Below are 21,043 nucleotides of genomic sequence, written 5' to 3'. Positions count from 1 at the left end.
CCATGGCTGGATCCGCGGGATGAGTGGGTTCTGCAGCCCGCACCAGAGCTGCCCCGATGCTGGCGGATCAGCGGGATGAGCGGGTACTTCATCCCGCACCAGAGCCGACACCGACACTGATCACCCCCCTACCCTCCCTATTTGGTTTCAGGTTTTGCGGCCGGAGTCCACACCTTTGGGGGGGGGGGGGGGGTACTGTCACGCCCTGACCATAGAGAGCCCTAGGTCAGGGCGTGACTGGGGGTGTTCTACGTTGTTTATTTCTATGTTGTGTTCTAGTTTCTTTTTCTATGTTGGTGTTTTGTATGATTCCCAATTAGAGGCAGCTGGTAATTGTTGTCTCTAATTGGGGATCATATTTAAGTAGTTATTTTTCCCACCTGTGTTTGTGGGATCTTGTTTTTGTGTAGGTGCCGATTTTCACTTCACTGTCTTCACGTTTCGTTTGTTCATTTATTGTTTTTGTATTTTGCTAAGTTTCACATTATAATAAAGATGTGGAACGCTACTCACGCTGCGCCTTGGTCCAATTATTACGACGAACGTGACATTGTAATTATACTTCAGTATTCCATAGTAACATCTGACAAAAATATCTAAAGACACTGAAGCAGCAAACTTTGTGAAAATTAATATTTGTGTCGTTCTCTAAACATTTGACCACAACTGTAGTAGTGGATTAGTACAGGTGTTTGGAGCAAACAGACACAAATACAAACATGCATATCCACCTCAGTGTAGTTTGATATACCTCAGTGTACCACACGGTTAAACCCCTTTCTAACAGACTCAGTCTAGTTTGATATACCTCAGTGTACCACACCGTTAAACCCCTTTCTAACAGACTCAGTCTAGTTTGATATACCTCAGTGTACCACACCGTTAAACCCCTTTCTAACAGACTCAGTCTAGTTTGATATACCTCAGTGTACCACACCGTTAAACCCCTTTCTAACAGACTCAGTCTAGTTTGATATACCTCAGTGTACCACACCGTTAAACCCCTTTCTAACAGACTCAGTCTAGTTTGATATACCTCAGTGTACCACACCGTTAAACCCCTTTCTAACAGACTCAGTCTAGTTTGATATACCTCAGTGTACCACACCGTTAAACCCCATTCTAACAGACTCAGTCTAGTTTGATATACCTCAGTGTACCACACCGTTAAACCCCTTTCTAACAGACTCAGTCTAGTTTGATATACCTCAGTGTACCACACCGTTAAACCCCATTCTAACAGACTCAGTCTAGTTTGATATACCTCAGTGTACCACACCGTTAAACCCCTTTCTAACAGACTCAGTCTAGTTTGATATACCTCAGTGTACCACACCGTTAAACCCCTTTCTAACAGACTCAGTCTAGTTTGATATACCTCAGTGTACCACACCGTTAAACCCCTTTCTAACAGACTCAGTCTAGTTTGATATACCTCAGTGTACAACACCGTTAAACCCCTTTCTAACAGACTCAGTCTAGTTTGATATACCTCAGTGTACCACACCGTTAAACCCCATTCTAACAGACTCAGTCTAGTTTGATATACCTCAGTGTACCACACCGTTAAACCCCTTTCTAACAGACTCAGTCTAGTTTGATATACCTCAGTGTACCACACCGTTAAACCCCTTTCTAACAGACTCAGTCTAGTTTGATATACCTCAGTGTACCACACCGTTAAACCCCTTTCTAACAGACTCAGTCTAGTTTGATATACCTCAGTGTACCACACCGTTAAACCCCTTTCTAACAGACTCAGTCTAGTTTGATATACCTCAGTGTACCACACCGTTAAACCCCTTTCTAACAGACTCAGTCTAGTTTGATATACCTCAGTGTACAACACCGTTAAACCCCTTTCTAACAGACTCAGTCTAGTTTGATATACCTCAGTGTACAACACCGTTAAACCCCTTTCTAACAGACTCAGTCTAGTTTGATATACCTCAGTGTACCACACCGTTAAACCCCTTTCTAACAGACTCAGTCTAGTTTGATATACCTCAGTGTACAACACCGTTAAACCCCTTTCTAACAGACTCAGTCTAGTTTGATATACCTCAGTGTACAACACCGTTAAACCCCTTTCTAACAGACTCAGTCTAGTTTGATATACCTCAGTGTACCACACCGTTAAACCCCTTTCTAACAGACTCAGTCTAGTTTGATATACCTCAGTGTACAACACCGTTAAACCCCTTTCTAACAGACTCAGTCTAGTTTGATATACCTCAGTGTACCACACCGTTAAACCCCATTCTAACAGACTCAGTCTAGTTTGATATACCTCAGTGTACCACACCGTTAAACCCCTTTCTAACAGACTCAGTCTAGTTTGATATACCTCAGTGTACCACACCGTTAAACCCCTTTCTAACAGACTCAGTCTAGTTTGATATACCTCAGTGTACAACACCGTTAAACCCCTTTCTAACAGACTCAGTCTAGTTTGATATACCTCAGTGTACCACACCGTTAAACCCCTTTCTAACAGACTCAGTCTAGTTTGATATACCTCAGTGTACCACACCGTTAAACCCCTTTCTAACAGACTCAGTCTAGTTTGATATACCTCAGTGTACCACACCGTTAAACCCCTTTCTAACAGACTCAGTCTAGTTTGATATACCTCAGTGTACCACACCGTTAAACCCCTTTCTAACAGACTCAGTCTAGTTTGATATACCTCAGTGTACCACACCGTTAAACCCCTTTCTAACAGACTCAGTCTAGTTTGATATACCTCAGTGTACCACACCGTTAAACCCCATTCTAACAGACTCAGTCTAGTTTGATATACCTCAGTGTACAACACCGTTAAACCCCTTTCTAACAGACTCAGTCTAGTTTGATATACCTCAGTGTACCACACCGTTAAACCCCTTTCTAACAGACTCAGTCTAGTTTGATATACCTCAGTGTACCACACCGTTAAACCCCTTTCTAACAGACTCAGTCTAGTTTGATATACCTCAGTGTACCACACCGTTAAACCCCATTCTAACAGACTCAGTCTAGTTTGATATACCTCAGTGTACAACACCGTTAAACCCCATTCCAACCCATTTTAATCTGTTGTTGATTCTAATTTTAGCAGTCATGATTGCTGTGCTTTGCAGCCCCACTGGATCAAGCTGTCATGACCTAGATAAGAACACTTGAGGGGATGACAATCTCTATTAAAGACACCGTACTAAAGGGCTGCTCACGCATGCCTGTTTCACACTATAGAGCCGAGCCAAGCCCAGCTGTACTGGGCAGCACAGTACGGTTCGGGTCGGCCCCATAGGTTGAATCAGACGTCACTGTCTGTGAGCTTAAAGGCAGCAGAATGACCAGTCAAAAGTCTGCTCCCTACCCCACCTTTCCCCTGTCAGTGTTCTGCTTGTCAGACACTTCCCCTGCATTTACAGGGTTGATTAACCCGGAGTTAAAGCAGAGAACTGACCACCAGTCACAGCAGGGGGCTGTAGAGTCATATTCCCAGAGTTCACTGCTCCTTGATGAAAGATTCATGAGCAGTTTGTGTGTGTGTGTGTGTGTGTGTGTGTGTGTGTGTGTGTGTGTGTGTGTGTGTGTGTGTGTGTGTGTGTGTGTGTGTGTGTGTGTGTGTGTGTGTGTGTGTGTGTGTGTGTGTGTGTGTGTGTGTGTGTGTGTGTGTGTGTGTGTGTAAGAGAGTGTGAATGTGAACATCTTGGCCATGTTCTGTTATAATCTCCACCCGGCACAGCCAGAAGAGGACTGGCCACCCCTCATAGCCTGGTCCCTCTCTATGTTTATTCCTAGGTTCTGGCCGTTCTAGGGAGTTTTTCCTAGCCACCGTGCTTCTACACCTGCATTGCTTGCTATTTGGGGTTTTAGGCTGGGTTTCTGAACAGCACTTTGTGACATCAGCTGATGTAAGAAGGGCTTTATAAATACATTTGATTGAAATTTGATGGATAAAGCTACATAGAATAAGCAGTTTGTAGCATTAAGCTCAGCAGGTTCCACAGAGGTTACATGAAATCACCATGACAACTCGGAGCTGTGAAACAGACTGAGGTATAAAATAGCTGCTGGTGTGGTAAATTAGAGTAAATGCTGCAGAGCTGAATTAAGTGCATGAGCTGACTGACACTACTGAGTGATAAACAAGCCGGCCTTAACCGGTTTCCTCCCATTCTCTCCAACATTCAGTTACCAACACAAAGGATAGAGATGCTACACACGTCTGGTTCTCTGACTGTGAAGGCGTTACAATGCAAACTAGCAGAAATAGCTTCTTGAGTGTCTTTACCCTTGAAGACTATACAGTCTGTGTGTATGTATGCGTGTGCGTGTGTATCGGAGTTAAGAACGTGCCGTAAGCTCACTCAAAATGTCACCGGTGGAGCTATGGAATAGGTCAAATGCTTTTTCTATAGCTCAATGTGTTTGTTGTCAAACAGGCGGTCACTTGTGTTGGTGTGGTAGAGGAGCCTGGTTAAAGCCCAGTCAGAGGCAGGTTCAGGGAGGCAGCGCTGTATGCTAAGCTAACACACTGACGGCAGTTACATGAATGGGAGCATGTGTGTGTGTCTGTGTGTGTGTGTGTGTGTCAATGGACACTCACGGTTCTGGAGGTTGGCGGGGCAGATGGACTGGTGAGGGAGACCATCTCCTGGATGGCCAGGCGTAGTTTGAGGCGGTGCAGGGGGTTACTGATGCCGATCTCCCTCTGGATCTCTGTGTCCGACAAGGCAGACATGATGGCACCGCTCTTCACGTTGGCACGACATGCCGCCACGTACCAGGCGGGCATCCCCAGCCACAACTGAAACAGGAGGAGGAAGACCATTCGTGATTTCATGCAAAGTAGCGAGTGAGCTTGTTTTACCAAATTATAGGTGTGGTGGGAGAACTTGTCTACCATCCTTACTTATGGTAGACAAGTTGTGTAGCGCTTCCTTGTTTTAATAATGATCTACTGAGAAATAGTAGGGGGCAGTCATGGTTGAAATGTTCACCTTTTATGTCAAGCATGTTCTATCACGATTAAATGAGAAGAAACTGAAGACAGACGTAGGATATTTCAATGAAGACAGAAAATAAACTGTGATGATTCATTGATAGGCAACACATTCATTTACTTAATGAATACCCATGTTAATATTAAACAACATCGCTATTGCCTTATAAGGTGTAATGTCAAGCAATTACAATCAAACCCATTTGGAATTGATTTAACAGGGAAAAGGTGTGCTGGGGAGAACATGGCATAGTAAATCACAGAGTAGACCTTTACCAACAGGCCTCTGAGGCTTCCACCAAGGTGACATCAAAATCTGGGACATTGTCTCCTATAATATCAGTGAGATCCAGATTCAACACACTGCTGGTCCCATAGGCCCAACGCCAGAGTGTTTCCCAACTCCACTCTTCCAGTACCCCCAACAGCCCACAGTGTTGTTATAGCCTGGGACAAACACACCTCATTCAACCCATTTAGAACTTGATGATCAGTTGTATCAGGTGTGCTTGTACAGGGCTACAATAAAAATGAGTACTGTTGGGGGTACTGGAGGACTGGAGTTGGGAAAACACTGGATTAGATAATAGACTTAATATAATAAAGCACAAAGAGTAATGTCAGCCGGAGGCGTAATCATTTTATAATAACTCTCGCTAACATGGTGACTACGGCATTGGAGTTCCCCGCGTCGTAATTACAACACAATACATCCAACCATTATGTAACAGCACTGTGTCATTCCACATCCATGACCAGTCATGTTTTGATTAAAGGAAAGTATCTGGTTTGCATTTCGCAGTGCTGTATTAGAAAGGTTGACCATTAGGTTGAGGTAAGGCATCGGGCAATTGATTTGAAATGTGAAACATCATCAACGGTCAGAGGTTAGAGGATAAAGGGTGTCGGTTCTCAGGTGAATGCTGAGTGTGCAGACTGGGGAGTCAAGGAGGAATAGACCACCTCACTGGGAGGGGGGAATATTATCTTCTTCACAGAGTGGGAGTCTGGCACAGACCTTGTGAATCTATCCCAGAGGCGGGAGGATTGAGAATGGCTCCAGGCCAGAGTAGAGGAGTGCCTACCTCCAGCCAGGCCACCACTGTGGGGCCGTCCCATTGGGCGAAAGGTAAGCCTTTCCTCCTCGCCTCTTCCAACAGCTCGTGCCTGAGGGCGGGAGCAGAGACATGGGATTAATGCACTGCACACACACATATACTGAGACACTCACCCCCCCTCACACAAGGCACTAGTATTACACCGAGATTTTGTGTGTGTGTTCACTGTACAGTGCCACACACTTTATCTCTCACAGGCCAGAGCTTTCTAAAAGGGCACGGCCTTATCATACAGTACATCAATCTCTCCATACACACACTGCATGTAAAATGAGTACTCTCACTCTCTGCCCCTAGCTCTCTCTCTCTGCCTTTATCTCTGTCTGCCTCTCTAACCCTCTCTCTCTGCCTCTTTTTCTCTCTGCTACTCTGCCTCTTTCTCTCTTTTTCTCTCTCTGCCCCTCTCTCTCTCGCCATCTGGTCCAGACACACCTTCAAGGGACAGCTAGGGCTGCTGGGCTGCTCACTGAAGCCTGACTTTGAGTTGCTAATCTGAAGAACCACCAAACTCCACTTGTCTCTGTGCTGCAGCTGGGAATGTATTACTACTGCTGAAATACTAACCACAGAGAGACTGGGCTTTTTCTGCTGAGAGTCTTGCTGAATGTATTCTTTCTGGCCATCTTTAAATCGTATTTGGTGTCTTTATTCACATTCTTTGATGGAATACTGCATTTTTGTGTGGCGGTGGAAGTGTTCAATAGGTAAGTGAAATAGAGAAATGTGTTATTTGTGCTGAGCACCACTTTGAAAGCAGTGCTAAGCACTCCCTCCACCATCAGCCCAGAGTAAACCTTATCTAGGGAGAGCAGAGGAGAGGAGGTTCTCTTTACTCAGTCATGTACCAGGCAATTTGTAATATGCTGATTCCTGCGACACCAACTCTGTTAGGCAGAGTGAGAGACAGAGAACTGATGAACAGTCTATATAAATGTGTGTTTGGGGTATGTGAGTGTGTGTCTCGTCTTTATTGCTGTGTGCACACTGTTAACTAATGGAGTTGGGGAGCAGATGGATGGGAGGCCTATGGTGTAGAATAGAACCAGAGAGGCTACGCTAGAGAGATACCTAACTGTGGAACGTTACTTCCTGAAGACAGTTGATAGTGTCTGGTTGGTCTAAGAGTCTGAATATAGAGAGGGACTGTGGAGCTGATAAATACATAACTCACATAACATGCTACACACATAAAAACAGACTTCTGAAGTTACAATTCCATTCAGTGAACAGAATACTTCATGAGAGGCAGAAACTAGTTCCTGAGTGCAGCTAAAATGTCTTCCATCTGGAGACATAGTGGCCAACATGAGGCATATGGAGAAACGGCATGTGACACATTATGTATGTGACTTGGTCAGAGTTGAAGGCCTCAGTGCAGAGAAAGGGCACTTGAATACACCATACAAACACTGAATGGACTGACACACAACATAGGAGATGTGTCCATTGATATCAATCAATAATCAATTGTTTCCATTCAATGTCGTATCAATACAACAGGCATATAGATAGATATGTTCATGTCAGGTTGTTATGGATGAGATATACATCCACTGAACATAGCTGGGAAAGGAAGGAAACAGTTATGACAAAGAAAATAAAACAACAAGATATGACGCCCCATAACCCGGTATCAGAACCGGTTATATCTCACAGTCACAGATATAGAAACACGAACAAGGAAGGAGGAAGGCATTGGACATTCCAAGTATAAAAATCAACCCCATTAACGGCTGACGGCACACATTCTTTGTCCAGCCATGGATGCAGCCGCCACTGCACTGTGAGGGAGAAACATTTTATACGGTAAATGAAAAGATAGAAAGATCGAAAGGAAGAAAGATAGCTAGGAAGCAAGGGGTCATTAACAGCCATAGAGGGACAGAGTGACGTCAGCTTTGGCACCGGCCATTGGGAGGGGGACAGATGGATGGACAGAGGTGGACAGACGGCACAGCGCTGACAATGGAGATGTCCAGGTGTCACACTGTCACAACTTACCCACTTCTTTAGTCACAGGATGAGAGGGAGGGAGGAAGAGTACAAGGAGAGAGAGAGAGGAAGAGAAAGTGACGGGAGACAAAAAGTGCACAAATGTTAATGAGTTAACAGCACCCCCTTACCGCCACCTTGCCCCCAAAACACACACGAATGCACAAACACACACACACACACACTGCCCATACATGCACGGACACATATTCAAACACACACACACACACATGGATGCAGGCACCCACACACACTGCAAAATAGAAACAGTCTCTCAAGTAGACATGTGACAAGAGCTTTTCCAAAGACTGACATTAGAACAGTAGAATGACAAGTCAAAGAGTTGTATTGGTTAGCAAAAGAAAAGCCACTTTCTTCTTCTCTTTGGTCGATGCAGCTTTTTACAGCATCGCGTGCAGGCAGACGAAAGATAATGCACTTGGGGCAAGACACCTGCAATGCATTGGTTCACATTCTTCACAGGAACAAACCAGCCAAATGCCAAACATTACCAAACACATCACACATACACAACACATCAGCAATGAACCAATGAACGATCACGATATTGACCAGGCTGAAAATGTCAATGTAAATTCAGCAGGCAGTTCAATAGCATGCACTGGAGGACAGCATCAAGATGCAAGGCGGTCCACTTCCTGGAAAACTGGAGAATCGACACCAAAGAAAACACAGTCGTCATCATCATAATACCTTCTATTGATCATCTGTAAGGGTGGGAAAGTTATTGTCATGACAACTCAAAGCTCGCCTATAGAGAACGCATTTGTCATTTGGCACTGACACGGTAGACATATACATCCCCAGTTGAAAGGAGATGAAACTTGCACATGAGGGAACCCCCCTGTTTGTCGTTCATCTGTGGGTTTAAAGGAGGATACTATCTGGAAAACCAAACCAAAAGAATGAACTAAGAATCGTAGGCCTACAATGTGTGACATGAATAGACTTCTAACCCAATCAATAGTCTGACTGTGTGTTTGGTTAGGGGGGATCCCTCTATTGTACGTCTATTCAGGTTCCTGGTCTGTGTTGATCCTCTCTCTCTGCTGGAGAGTGGGAGTATTGGAGATGTATCTTCTATCCAGCCACATGGGCAACTGCCTCCTATACAGGGAAAGGACTAATGAAACCAGGGATTCCTCGCCAGCCACTGTGTATGGGGTCAAAAGTTGGAAACAGGATAATGATCTCTATTCAGATTTACTATAGACAGACACTGCTGTCTGGCACATAAAAAGGTGTGTGTATCATAACACTTTACTACAGTAGTGTCATGTACAGTAGATTAACACAGGGGGGTGTTAGTACTGGTGTGGTACATTGCCCAGTGTTTCTAGTGACACAGGTATGATTTATCTCCCACTGGCTGTGTTGTGAGCCAATAGAGTATTAATGAGCGCAAGGTTGTTGTTTTTTGGGGGTGAAATGCTGTGGTGGCAGGTTTGATGGGCAGGAGGGGGGGTGTTATGAAAGCTTACTTCTTTTTCAGCCGGCGGTCTTTCTCAGCCTGAGTCCCCAGCTTCCCCACAGCCATGTCCTGACCCAGGTCTGGATCAGACACTCCTGTGAGAGAGGGACAATGGGACGTTACTGCACTGCCTGCATGGCTCATAGAAATCATCCCGTGTAGATAGCATCCAGAGAGTACTAGCAAGGAGCCACACTTATCTCTTCTGAATCTGTACTCAACAGAGAGTTCACGAGTCAGCAGAGGTGATGTTTGGATGGTGAGGTGGTAAGTCATAACCTCTGTGACAAGTATCATCTAACATAATACAGGCAGGTTAGGGCCCTCAGATCCTTAAAAAAGTTCTACAGCTGCACCGTCGAGAGCATCTTGACTGACTGCATCACCACTTGGTATGGCAATTGGGCCAGCACAGTACATCCCTGGGGTTGAGCTCCCTGTCATCCAGGATCTCTATATCAGGCAGGGTCAGAGGAAGGCCCCAAAAATTGGGCATTTGAGACAGCTTCTATCCCTAAGCCATAAGACTGCTAAATAGCCAGACTGCTAAATAGTCAATTAATGGTACCTGAACTATTTGCTCTGACTCTACCTTGCACTGAGCCTATGTACACTCACTAGACTATATATACACACCATACTGTATACACACTCACTAGACTATATATACACACCATACTGTATACACACTCACTGGACTATATATACACACCATACTGTATACACACTCACTAGACTATATATACACACCATACTGTATACACACTCACCAGACTATATATACACACCATACTGTATACACGCTCACTAGACTATATATACACACCATACTGTATACACACTTACTAGACTATATATTCACACCATACTGTATACACACTCACTAGACTATATATACACACCATAATGTATACACACTCACTAGACTATATATACACACCATATACACACTCACTAGACTATATATACACACCATACTGTATACACACTCACTAGACTATATATACACAACATACTGTATACACACTCACTAGACTATATATACACACCATACTGTATACACACTCACTAGACTATATATACACACCATACTGTATACACACTCACTAGACTATATATACACACCATAATGTATACACACTTACTAGACTATATATACACACTATACTGTATACACACTCACTAGACTATATATACACACCATAATGTATACACACTCACTAGACTATATATACACACACCATACTGTATACACACTCACTAGACTATATATACACACCATACTGTATACACACTCACTAGACTATATATACACACACCATATACACTAACTAGACTATATATACACACACCAAACTGTATACACACTCACTAGACTATATATACACACACCAAACTGTATACACACTCACTAGACTATATATACACACCATACTGTACACACACTCACTAGACTATATATACACACCATATACACACTCACTAGACTATATATACACACACCATATACACACTCATTAGACTATATATATACACCATATACACACTCACTAGACTACATACACACACTCACTCAGACACACTACACTGTCACTCCCACACAAATCCCTCACACATTCAAACATGCACACACGCACACGCACACACACACACACACACACACACACACACACACACACATAATTTGCTGCTGCTACTCTGTTCTTTATTTTACTCATATTATTATCTATCCTGATGTCTACAATAGTCACTTTACCCTGCCTTCATGTAAATATCTACCTCAAATACCTTATTATTATCTATCCTGATGCCTAGTCACTTTACCCTGCCTTCATGTAAATATCTACCTCAAATACCTTATTATTATCTATCCTGATGCCTAGTCACTTTACCCTGCCTTCATGTAAATATCTACCTCAAATACCTTAGAATTATCTATCCTGATGCCTAGTCACTTTACCCTGCCTTCATGTATCTACCTCAAATACCTTATTATTATCTATCCTGATGCCTAGTCACTTTACCCTGCCTTCATGTACATATCTACCTCAAATACCTTATTATTATCTATCCTGATGCCTGTTCACTTTACCCTGCCTTCATGTAAATATCTACCTCAAATACCTTAATATTATCTATCCTGATGCCTAGTCACTTTACCCTGCCTTCATGTATCTACCTCAAATACCTTATTATTATCTATCCTGATGCCTAGTCACTTTACACTGCCTTCATGTACATATCTACCTCAAATACCTTATTATTATCTATCCTGACGACTAGTCACTTTACACTGCCTTCATGTACATATCTACCTCAAATACCTTATTATTATCTATCCTGATGCCTAGTCACTTTACCCTGCTGCCTTCATGTACATATCTACCTCAAATACCTCGTACCGCTGCACATTGATCTGGTACTGGTACTCTCTGTATATAAACTCAGCAAAAAAAGAAACGTCCTCTAAATGTCAACTGTGTTTATTTACAGAAAACTTAACATGTGTAAATATTTGAAAGTTCCACAGACATGTGACTAACAGAAATGGAATAATGTGTCCCTGAACAAAGTGGGGGTCAAAATCAAAAGTAACAGTCAATATCTGGTGTGGCCACCAGCTGCATTAAGTACTGCAGTACTGCATCTCCTCCTCATGGACTGCACCAGATTTGCCAGCTCTTGCTGTGAGATGTTACCCCACTCTTCCACCAAAGCACCTGCAAGTTCCCTGAAATTTCTGGGGGGAATGGCTCTAGCTCTCACCCGCCGATCCAAAGGGTCCCAGACGTGCTCAATGGGATAGAGATCCGGGCTCTTTGCTGGCCATGGCAGAACACTTACATTCCTGTCTTGCAGGAAATCACGCACAGAACGAGCAGTATGGCTGGTGGCATTGTCATGCTGGAGGGTCATGTCAGGATGAGCCTGCAGGAAGGGTACCACATGAGGGAGAAGGATGTTTTCCCTGTAACGCACAGTGTTGAGATTGCCTGCAATGACAACAACCTCAGTCCGATGATGCTGTGACACACCGCCCCAGACCATGACGGACCCTCCACCTCCAAAATCGATCCCGCTCCAGAGTACAGGCCTCGATGTAACGCTCATTCCTTCGACGATAAAAACGAATCCGACCATCACCCCTGGTGAGACAAAACTGCGACTCGTCAGTGAAGAGAACTTTTTGCCAGTCCTGTCTGGTCCAGCGACGGTGGGTTTGTGCCCATAGGCAACATTATTGCCGGTGATGTCTGGTGAGGACCTGCCTTACAACAGGCCTACAAGCCCTCAGTCCAGCCTCTCTCAGCCTATTGCGGACAGTCTGAGCACTGATGGAGGGATTGTGCGTTCCTGGTGTAACTCGAGCAGTTGTTGTTGCCATCCTGTACCTGTCCCGTAGGTGTGATGTTCGGATGTACCGATCCTGTGCAGGTGTTGTTACACGTGGTCTGCCACTGCGAGGACAATCAGCTGTCCGTCCTGTCTCCCTGTAGCGCTGTCTTAGGCGTCTCATTGCAATTTATTGCCCTGCAGTCCTCATGCCTCCTTGCAGCATTCCTAGGGCTCGTTCACGCAGATGAGCAGGGACCCTGGGCATCTATCTTTTGGTGTTTTTCCAGAGTCAGTAGAAAGGCCTCTTTAGTGTCCTAAGTTTTCATAACTGTGACCTCAATTGCCTACAGTCTGTAAGCTGTTAGTGTGTTAACGACCGTTCCACAGGTGCATGTTCATTAATTGTTTATGGTTCATTGAACAAGCATGGGAAACAGTGTTTAAACCCTTTAAAATGAAGATCTGTGAAGTTATTTGGATTTTTAAGAATTATCTTTGAGAGACAGGGTCCTGAAAAAGGGACGTTTCTTTTTTTGCTGAGTTTAGATCCATTATTGATCTGGAACTGGTACTCCCTGTATACAGCTCCATTATTAATCTGGTACTGGTACTCCCTGTATATAGATCCATTATTGATCTGGTACTCCCTGTATATAGATCCATTATTGATCTGGTACTCCCTGTATATAGATCCATTATTGATCTGGTACTGGTTCTCCCTGTATATAGATCCATTATTGATCTGGTACTGGTACTCCCTGTATATAGATCCATTATTGATCTGGTACTGTTACTCCATGTATATAGATCCATTATTGATCTGGTACTCCCTGTATATAGATCCATTATTGATCTGGTACTGGTACTCCCTGTATATAGATCCATTATTGATCTGGTACTGTTACTCCCTGTATATAGATCCATTATTGATCTGGTACTGGTACTCCCTGTATATAGATCCATTATTGATCTGGTACTCCCTGTATATAGATCCATTATTGATCTGGTACTGGTACTCCCTGTATATAGATCCATTATTGATCTGGTACTGGTACTCCCTGTATATAGATCCATTATTGATCTGGTACTGGTACTCCCTGTATATAGATCCATTATTGATCTGGTACTGGTACTCCCTGTATATAGATCCATTATTGATCTGGTACTGGTACTCCCTGTATATAGATCCATTATTGATCTGGTACTGGTACTCCCTGTATATAGATCCATTACTGATCTGGTACTGGTACTCCCTGTATATAGATCCATTATTAATCTGGTACTGGTACTCCCTGTATATAGATCCATTATTGATCTGGTACTGGTACTCCCTGTATATAGATCCATTATTGATCTGGTACTGGTACTCCCTGTATATAGATCCATTATTGATCTGGTACTCCCTGTATATAGATCCATTATTGATCTGGTACTCCCTGTATATAGATCCATTATTGATCTGGTACTGGTTCTCCCTGTATATAGATCCATTATTGATCTGGTACTGGTACTCCCTGTATATAGATCCATTATTGATCTGGTACTGTTACTCCATGTATATAGATCCATTATTGATCTGGTACTCCCTGTATATAGATCCATTATTGATCTGGTACTGTTACTCCCTGTATATAGATCCATTATTGATCTGGTACTGGTACTCCCTGTATATAGATCCATTATTGATCTGGTACTGTTACTCCCTGTATATAGATCCATTATTGATCTGGTACTGGTACTCCCTGTATATAGATCCATTATTGATCTGGTACTCCCTGTATATAGATCCATTATTGATCTGGTACTCCCTGTATATAGATCCATTATTGATCTGGTACTGGTACTCCCTGTATATAGATCCATTATTGATCTGGTACTGGTACTCCCTGTATATAGATCCATTATTGGTCTGGTACTGTTACTCCCTGTATATAGATCCCTTATTGATCTGGTACTGGTACTCCCTGTATATAGATCCATTATTGATCTGGTACTGGTACTCCCTGTATATAGATCCATTATTGATCTGGTACTGTTACTCCATGTATATAGATCCATTATTGATCTGGTACTGTTACTCCATGTATATAGATCCATTATTGATCTGGTACTGGTACTCCCTGTATATAGATCCATTATTGATCTGGTACTGGTACTACCTGTATATAGATCCATTATTGATCTGGTACTGGTACTCCATGTATATAGATCCATTATTGATCTGGTACTGTTACTCCATGTATATAGATCCATTATTGATCTGGTACTGGTACTCCATGTATATAGATCCATTATTGATCTGGTACTAGTACTCCCTGTATATAGATCCATTATTGATCTGGTACTGGTACTACCTGTATATAGATCCATTATTGATCTGGTACTGGTACTCCATGTATATAGATCCATTATTGATCTGGTACTGTTACTCCATGTATATAGATCCATTATTGATCTGGTACTGTTACTCCATGTATATAGATCCATTATTGATCTGGTACTAGTACTCCCTGTATATAGATCCATTATTGATCTGGTACTGTTACTCCATGTATATAGATCCATTATTGATCTGGTACTGTTACTCCATGTATATAGATCCATTATTGATCTGGTACTGATACTCCATGTACATAGATCCATTATTGATCTGGTACTGGTACTCCATGTATATAGATCCATTATTGATCTGGTACTGTTACTCCATGTATATAGATCCATTATTGATCTGGTACTGTTACTCCATGTATATAGATCCATTATTGATCTGGTACTGTTACTCCATGTATATAGATCCATTATTGATCTGGTACTGATACTCCATGTATATAGCTTTTATTTTACTCCACTATTTTACTTTTAATCATCATTTATTTTACTTGTTTGGAAATGTTCGTAAGCAAGCATTTCACTGTAAAGTCTACTCCTGTTGTATTCGGCGCAGGTGATAAATACAATTTGATTTGAGAAAGTATTAACCCCCTGGCAAGGCACTAAACCCTATGTGCTCCTGTCAGTCACTCTGGATCAGAACGTCTGCTAAACTGCTAAATGACTAAAATGTCAATGTAAACGAATGCCTACTCATTAACCAAACAGTACATAGAACAGATAAGAGCAACTCATATCAGAGAGGTGCTGAGTGTAGACCAGTACCTTGGCTCTGCCCGATGGCCTCCCTGTGGGCATGCAGCTGTGCCAGTCTGGTCTTCTCCTTCTTGCCAAACAGGCGTCCGATGGAGGACTTGATGCCCTTCTTCTTGGGCTGCTTGTTGATGGAGTCCTGACTGCTGGCTACGCTGCTCAGAGCACTGGCCTCTGCCTCCAGGCTGGCAGCAATGCTGCAAACACACACATGCACACACGCACACACACACAGTCAAGGAAAAAGATACAACTTGGGTAAGAGACAATTTGTTTCATAAATTACCGTCAGGATGAAGAAGGTGGAGTATGTGTGTGTGTGTGTGTGTGTGTGTGTGTGTGTGTGTGTGTGTGTGTGTCTGTGAGCGCTATAAGTGCAGCATACCCTCGGGCCTCGTTGTGTGAGGAGGCTGGCAGTGTGCGGGTCATGCGTACGGTCCGGGGCGTGGGGGGAGGGGACGTCTCACACTTGATGGTAGCCTTGTCCTGGCCGTCATCGTCAGTGGCCGCAATCTGACCGTGGAGGGGTGAAGAGACCTGTTAGTAGCTCTTATTAAACTAGTATAGTAACACCTCACACATCAATCTCTACAACACTGTTATTACACTATAGTCACACCTCACACATCAATCTCTGCAACACTGGTATTACACTATAGTCACACCTCACACATGAATCTCTACAACACTGGTATTACACTATAGTCACACCTCACATCAATCTCTATAACACTGTTACTACACTATAGTAACACCTCACACATCAATCTCTGAAACACTGGTATTACACTATAGTCACACCTCACACATCAATCTCTACAACACTGGTATTACACTATAGTAACACCTCACACATCAATCTCTGAAACACTGTTATTACACTATAGTCACACCTCACATCAATCTCTACAACACTGGTATTACACTATAGTAACACCTCACACATCAATCTCTGAAACACTGTTATTACACTATAGTCACACCTCACATCAATCTCTACAACACTGGTATTACACTATAGTCACACATCAATCTCTACAACACTGGTATTACACTATAGTAACACCTCACACATCAATCTCTGAAACACTGTTATTACACTATAGTCACACCTCACACATCAATCTCTACAACACTGTTTGCTTATAGGTCATTAGAGTCCAATAATGGCAAGGATACACCAGACCATGACAGTCATCTACAGGAAGACAGAGGTACTATGAATTTGAAATGTCTAATGTAATAAAATGAACATATCATTAGTACTGTACCTTTCTCCTGTGTTTCCTCAGATCACTGGGCTGCAGGGTGGAGGACAGGAAAGAAATGGAAAACAGCAGTTTACAGTAAATCAGTAAGACTCAACAAAATGTCCTCCCCCATACAGAAACACCTCATTTATAGTTATAGACATGGCTAGCCGATATATCATCAGGTGGGCACATGACCTGTCAATTACACCATACACCACACAATCAATGTGATTTGTTGAAAAAAGAACCTGCTTTGACACTATTCATTTGAAAGGTCAATAAAATCAAAGGCTCATTCTTTAAAAGCCCCTGGGTATTGGCAACATTCACTCTCTGAGACCGTTTGGCTGGCTGGCTGGATGGCTGGCTGGATGGATTGTGGGGATTTGAATATTTTTAGCCTAGTGGAGGATAGAAAAAAGAGACAGACTCCCTGTGATGGGGACATCTGGAGCGCTACAGCCCTGGGTCAGTGTGTGTGTGTGTGTGTGTGTGTGTGTGTGTGTGTGTGTGTGTGTGTGTGTGTGTGTGTGTGTGTGTGTGTGTGTGTCAGACAGACAGACAGACAGACAGACAGACAGACAGACAGACAGACAGACAGACAGACAGACAGACAAAGAGAGAGAAAATCCTCTATCGGCGGTACACACAGCCAACCGATCAGTTCATCCTAATGCGTGTATTTCTAGCCTGCCATTCAATAATGTCATCTGGGGATTCATCAAGGCAGACCTTTTTTCCTTGGTAGTATTGTCTCCATCAGAAGCTGGAGCAGCCAGAGCTACACACTAGTAAAAACAACCAATGTACCAAGGCACATGACAGGTGTCACGTCCTGACCAGCAAAGGGGTCATTTTGTTATTGTAGTTGGTCAGGACGTGGCAGGGGTGTGTTTGTTTTGTGTGTTTCGGGGTTTTTTGGGTCATGTTCTATGTTAATATATTTCTATGTTCGTTCTAGTTCTTATATTTCTATGTTTAGTTAATTGGGCTGACCTTCAATTGGAGGCAGCTGTTCCTCGTTGCCTCTAATTGAAGGTCCTATTTAGTAGGGGTGTTTTTCCATGGGTTTTGTGGGTAGTTGTTCCGTGTATAGCTGTGTAGCCTTACAGGACTGGTTTTCGTCGTTGTTTTGTTTTTTTTCTTCTAATAAAAGAAGATGAGTATTCATATACCCGCTGCGTTTTGGTCCACCTTTTACGACGCACCTGACAACAGGGAAGTGTTGCAACAGTCTGACCTAATGTAGACAGTACTTTTATTGACCTAATGTAGACAGCACTTTTACTGACCTAACAGACAGTACTTTTATTGACCTAACAGACAGTACTTTTATTGACCTAATGTAGACAGTACTTTTACTGACCTAACAGACAGTACTTTTATTGACCTAACAGACAGTACTTTTATTGACCTAATGTAGACAGTACTTTTATTGACCTAACAGACAGTACTTTTATTGACCTAATGTAGACAGTACTTTTATTGACCTAACAGACAGTACTTTTATTGCTCAATAGGACAATAGTGGCAAGTATAAAAAAATCTTCTGAAGTCCTTAAAACATAGTAAACAAACATAGCACAGACTATCACATCCTGGTATCTACAACACACACAAACCAAGCCAAGCTCTACGATGAAGGAGTAATGAACCCCAGCCAGATAGATTATGCAACTCAATCCATCAAGGAAAGAACACCATCTAAATAAAGTTGAAAGAAAGCCAATACATGCTTTTACAAGTAGCTGGCTAATGAAAAAAATCTACGTCTGGCTCTCTCTCAGAGCTGCTTTGAAATCTGGTCCAGGGTCATTTGAGGTTACTAGTTTACCATCAAATTGAGTTTACTCTCCGTTCTAGCATAATCAAGGGCGGCTCAGGTGAAGTAGTCGTATGAGGTCTATTGAAAGAGCAAGGCTGAGAACAAAGAATGAGAGGCCAAACACAGCATAGTGAATGCTGATCCCAGGTGCTTCTATTGGCCCTGTCCTGCACCTTCGCCAAGACCGGGATACACTCGTACACCCCCCCCCCCCCTGACCCCAGCAGCATACCAGTGTCATGATACCCATGCGCTCCATGTCTGTGGTGCTGCGGTGGTCCAGCTTAGGGGTGGAGTGTCCGCTGGGCGGGGAGGAAGAGGCCAGGGAGGAGGCGGTGGCCGAGGCGGTGATGGAGGCTCCTGGGTGGTGCATACGGGCGAGGTTGAGACCCTCCAGGCTGACGCTGGCCACACGGTTCTCTATCTCCTCCGCCCGCAGCTCTGTCGACTCCTTCTCCTCCTGGATCAGTCTGGGGGAGAGATTGAGGGGGAGGCAGAGAGGGAGGGAGGGATTGATTAGACTTATTTCACAGTTGTATTCAGCCACGGAATATATAGAAAGCTCATTCACCCAACAGGACTCTGAGAATTCTCAGAATCCCTTGGTCCTTTGTGGTTCAATTCTCTGGATGTTCATGGAAATCCCCACTGCAGACCCATAGGGCTCCTCTTAAAGACAAAGCGGGGAGACATAAAGCCAGTTCATTACCCATAAACCATATAGGTGCATAACACTACCTCACAACACTAATTACTTTAGAAATTAATTCAGAGGGCTTTCTGCCATCGGAGCTGAAATCGTATTCCAACTCAGCATATACTTACTCAGAAATCACCCTGATGAGGCATGTCTCCATCGATTGTGCTTATAAGCAAAAAACAATAAAGGCCTTAGGTAAATTAACAACACTTCACTTTAAAATGTCACTTAAGCTTAAGGTTGTGTGAAATAATACTTGGCTAATCACCAGACAAGAAGATCAGTACAATATCAACAAGCAAGTAACAGACCTTGTATCTTGAATAAGCCCAAACCAGTAAATACTGTTGTTTGATTTCAAACTGTGTCAGGCTCCCAATGTTAACCAAGTGTTAATCATCTTAATACAATAGATTATTCTGACAGCTAACTGGGTAAATGATCAATACTTGAATAAAACTACAGTATTTCAGGGTCAGCTCCTCGCAGCTTTTCTAGGTACTGTAATTGGCAGTATCTGAGGTTCGTGTTTAATTCATCTAGACAGGGCATCACACTCTGCAGACAACAGCCAACAAGCTTCTGCCCTGAAGACAAGTGTGTCCACACACATCCCTAGATATCCAATCAATTACTGTCTCATTAATTCAATTTCATCGCCACAGAAACCTGAGGCACGGAGCCCACTGATAGGATGAGCCAGCCTTAGGGGTGGAGATAGCTAGGCCGACACCCATAAACTCTCCCTCACGTCATGCACTAAGAGGCATATTTTACCGATCAACAATGAAGTGGCCAACATGGATTAATCAAATCAATGTGTCAGTAATGTTTCCCAAGGAACTTTATCTGCCTAACATACAACTTGATTTACATAAAGATCAGTCACTAGGGGTGTTTCCTGGCAATGAGACCTGACCAGGAAGCCCACAGTTTTTATCTGGTCCCTAGCATGGTCTGTCCAATTAGTGTCTGGTCCCTAGCATGATCTGTCCAATAAGAGCAGGGTTAAAGTCAGGTACATTTCTGGTCCCTAGCATGATCTGTCCAATTAGAGCAGGGTTATGGGTAAATGTCTGGTCCCTAGCATGGTCTGTCCAATTAGAGCAGGGTTATGGGTAAATGTCTGGTCCCTAGCATGGTCTGTCCAATAAGAGCAGGGTTAAAGTCAGGTAAATGTCTGGTCCCTA

General features: G+C 43.1%; 1 protein-coding gene across 7 annotated transcripts in view; it reads right to left on the bottom strand.

Moving 5' to 3' along the window:
• Nucleotides 1–21,043, bottom strand: part of LOC115180006 (liprin-alpha-2-like) — a 230,844-nt gene that overhangs the window by 10,667 nt on the left and 199,134 nt on the right. For all 7 annotated transcript variants that reach the window (XM_029741856.1, XM_029741858.1, XM_029741853.1 and 4 more), the window contains 7 exons: nucleotides 19,386–19,623; nucleotides 17,347–17,376; nucleotides 16,461–16,588; nucleotides 16,088–16,272; nucleotides 9,606–9,690; nucleotides 6,079–6,160; nucleotides 4,598–4,798 (listed from right to left, as the gene is read on the bottom strand). In XM_029741856.1, the coding sequence (XP_029597716.1) occupies nucleotides 4,598–4,798; nucleotides 6,079–6,160; nucleotides 9,606–9,690; nucleotides 16,088–16,272; nucleotides 16,461–16,588; nucleotides 17,347–17,376; nucleotides 19,386–19,623 (949 nt within the window). The remainder of the gene's footprint in view (nucleotides 1–4,597; nucleotides 4,799–6,078; nucleotides 6,161–9,605; nucleotides 9,691–16,087; nucleotides 16,273–16,460; nucleotides 16,589–17,346; nucleotides 17,377–19,385; nucleotides 19,624–21,043) is intronic.

This window comes from Salmo trutta, chromosome 40 (genome assembly GCF_901001165.1).
Source record: "Salmo trutta chromosome 40, fSalTru1.1, whole genome shotgun sequence".
NCBI lineage: Eukaryota > Metazoa > Chordata > Actinopteri > Salmoniformes > Salmonidae > Salmo > Salmo trutta.
This window is presented reverse-complemented; position numbering and strand designations above follow the sequence as displayed.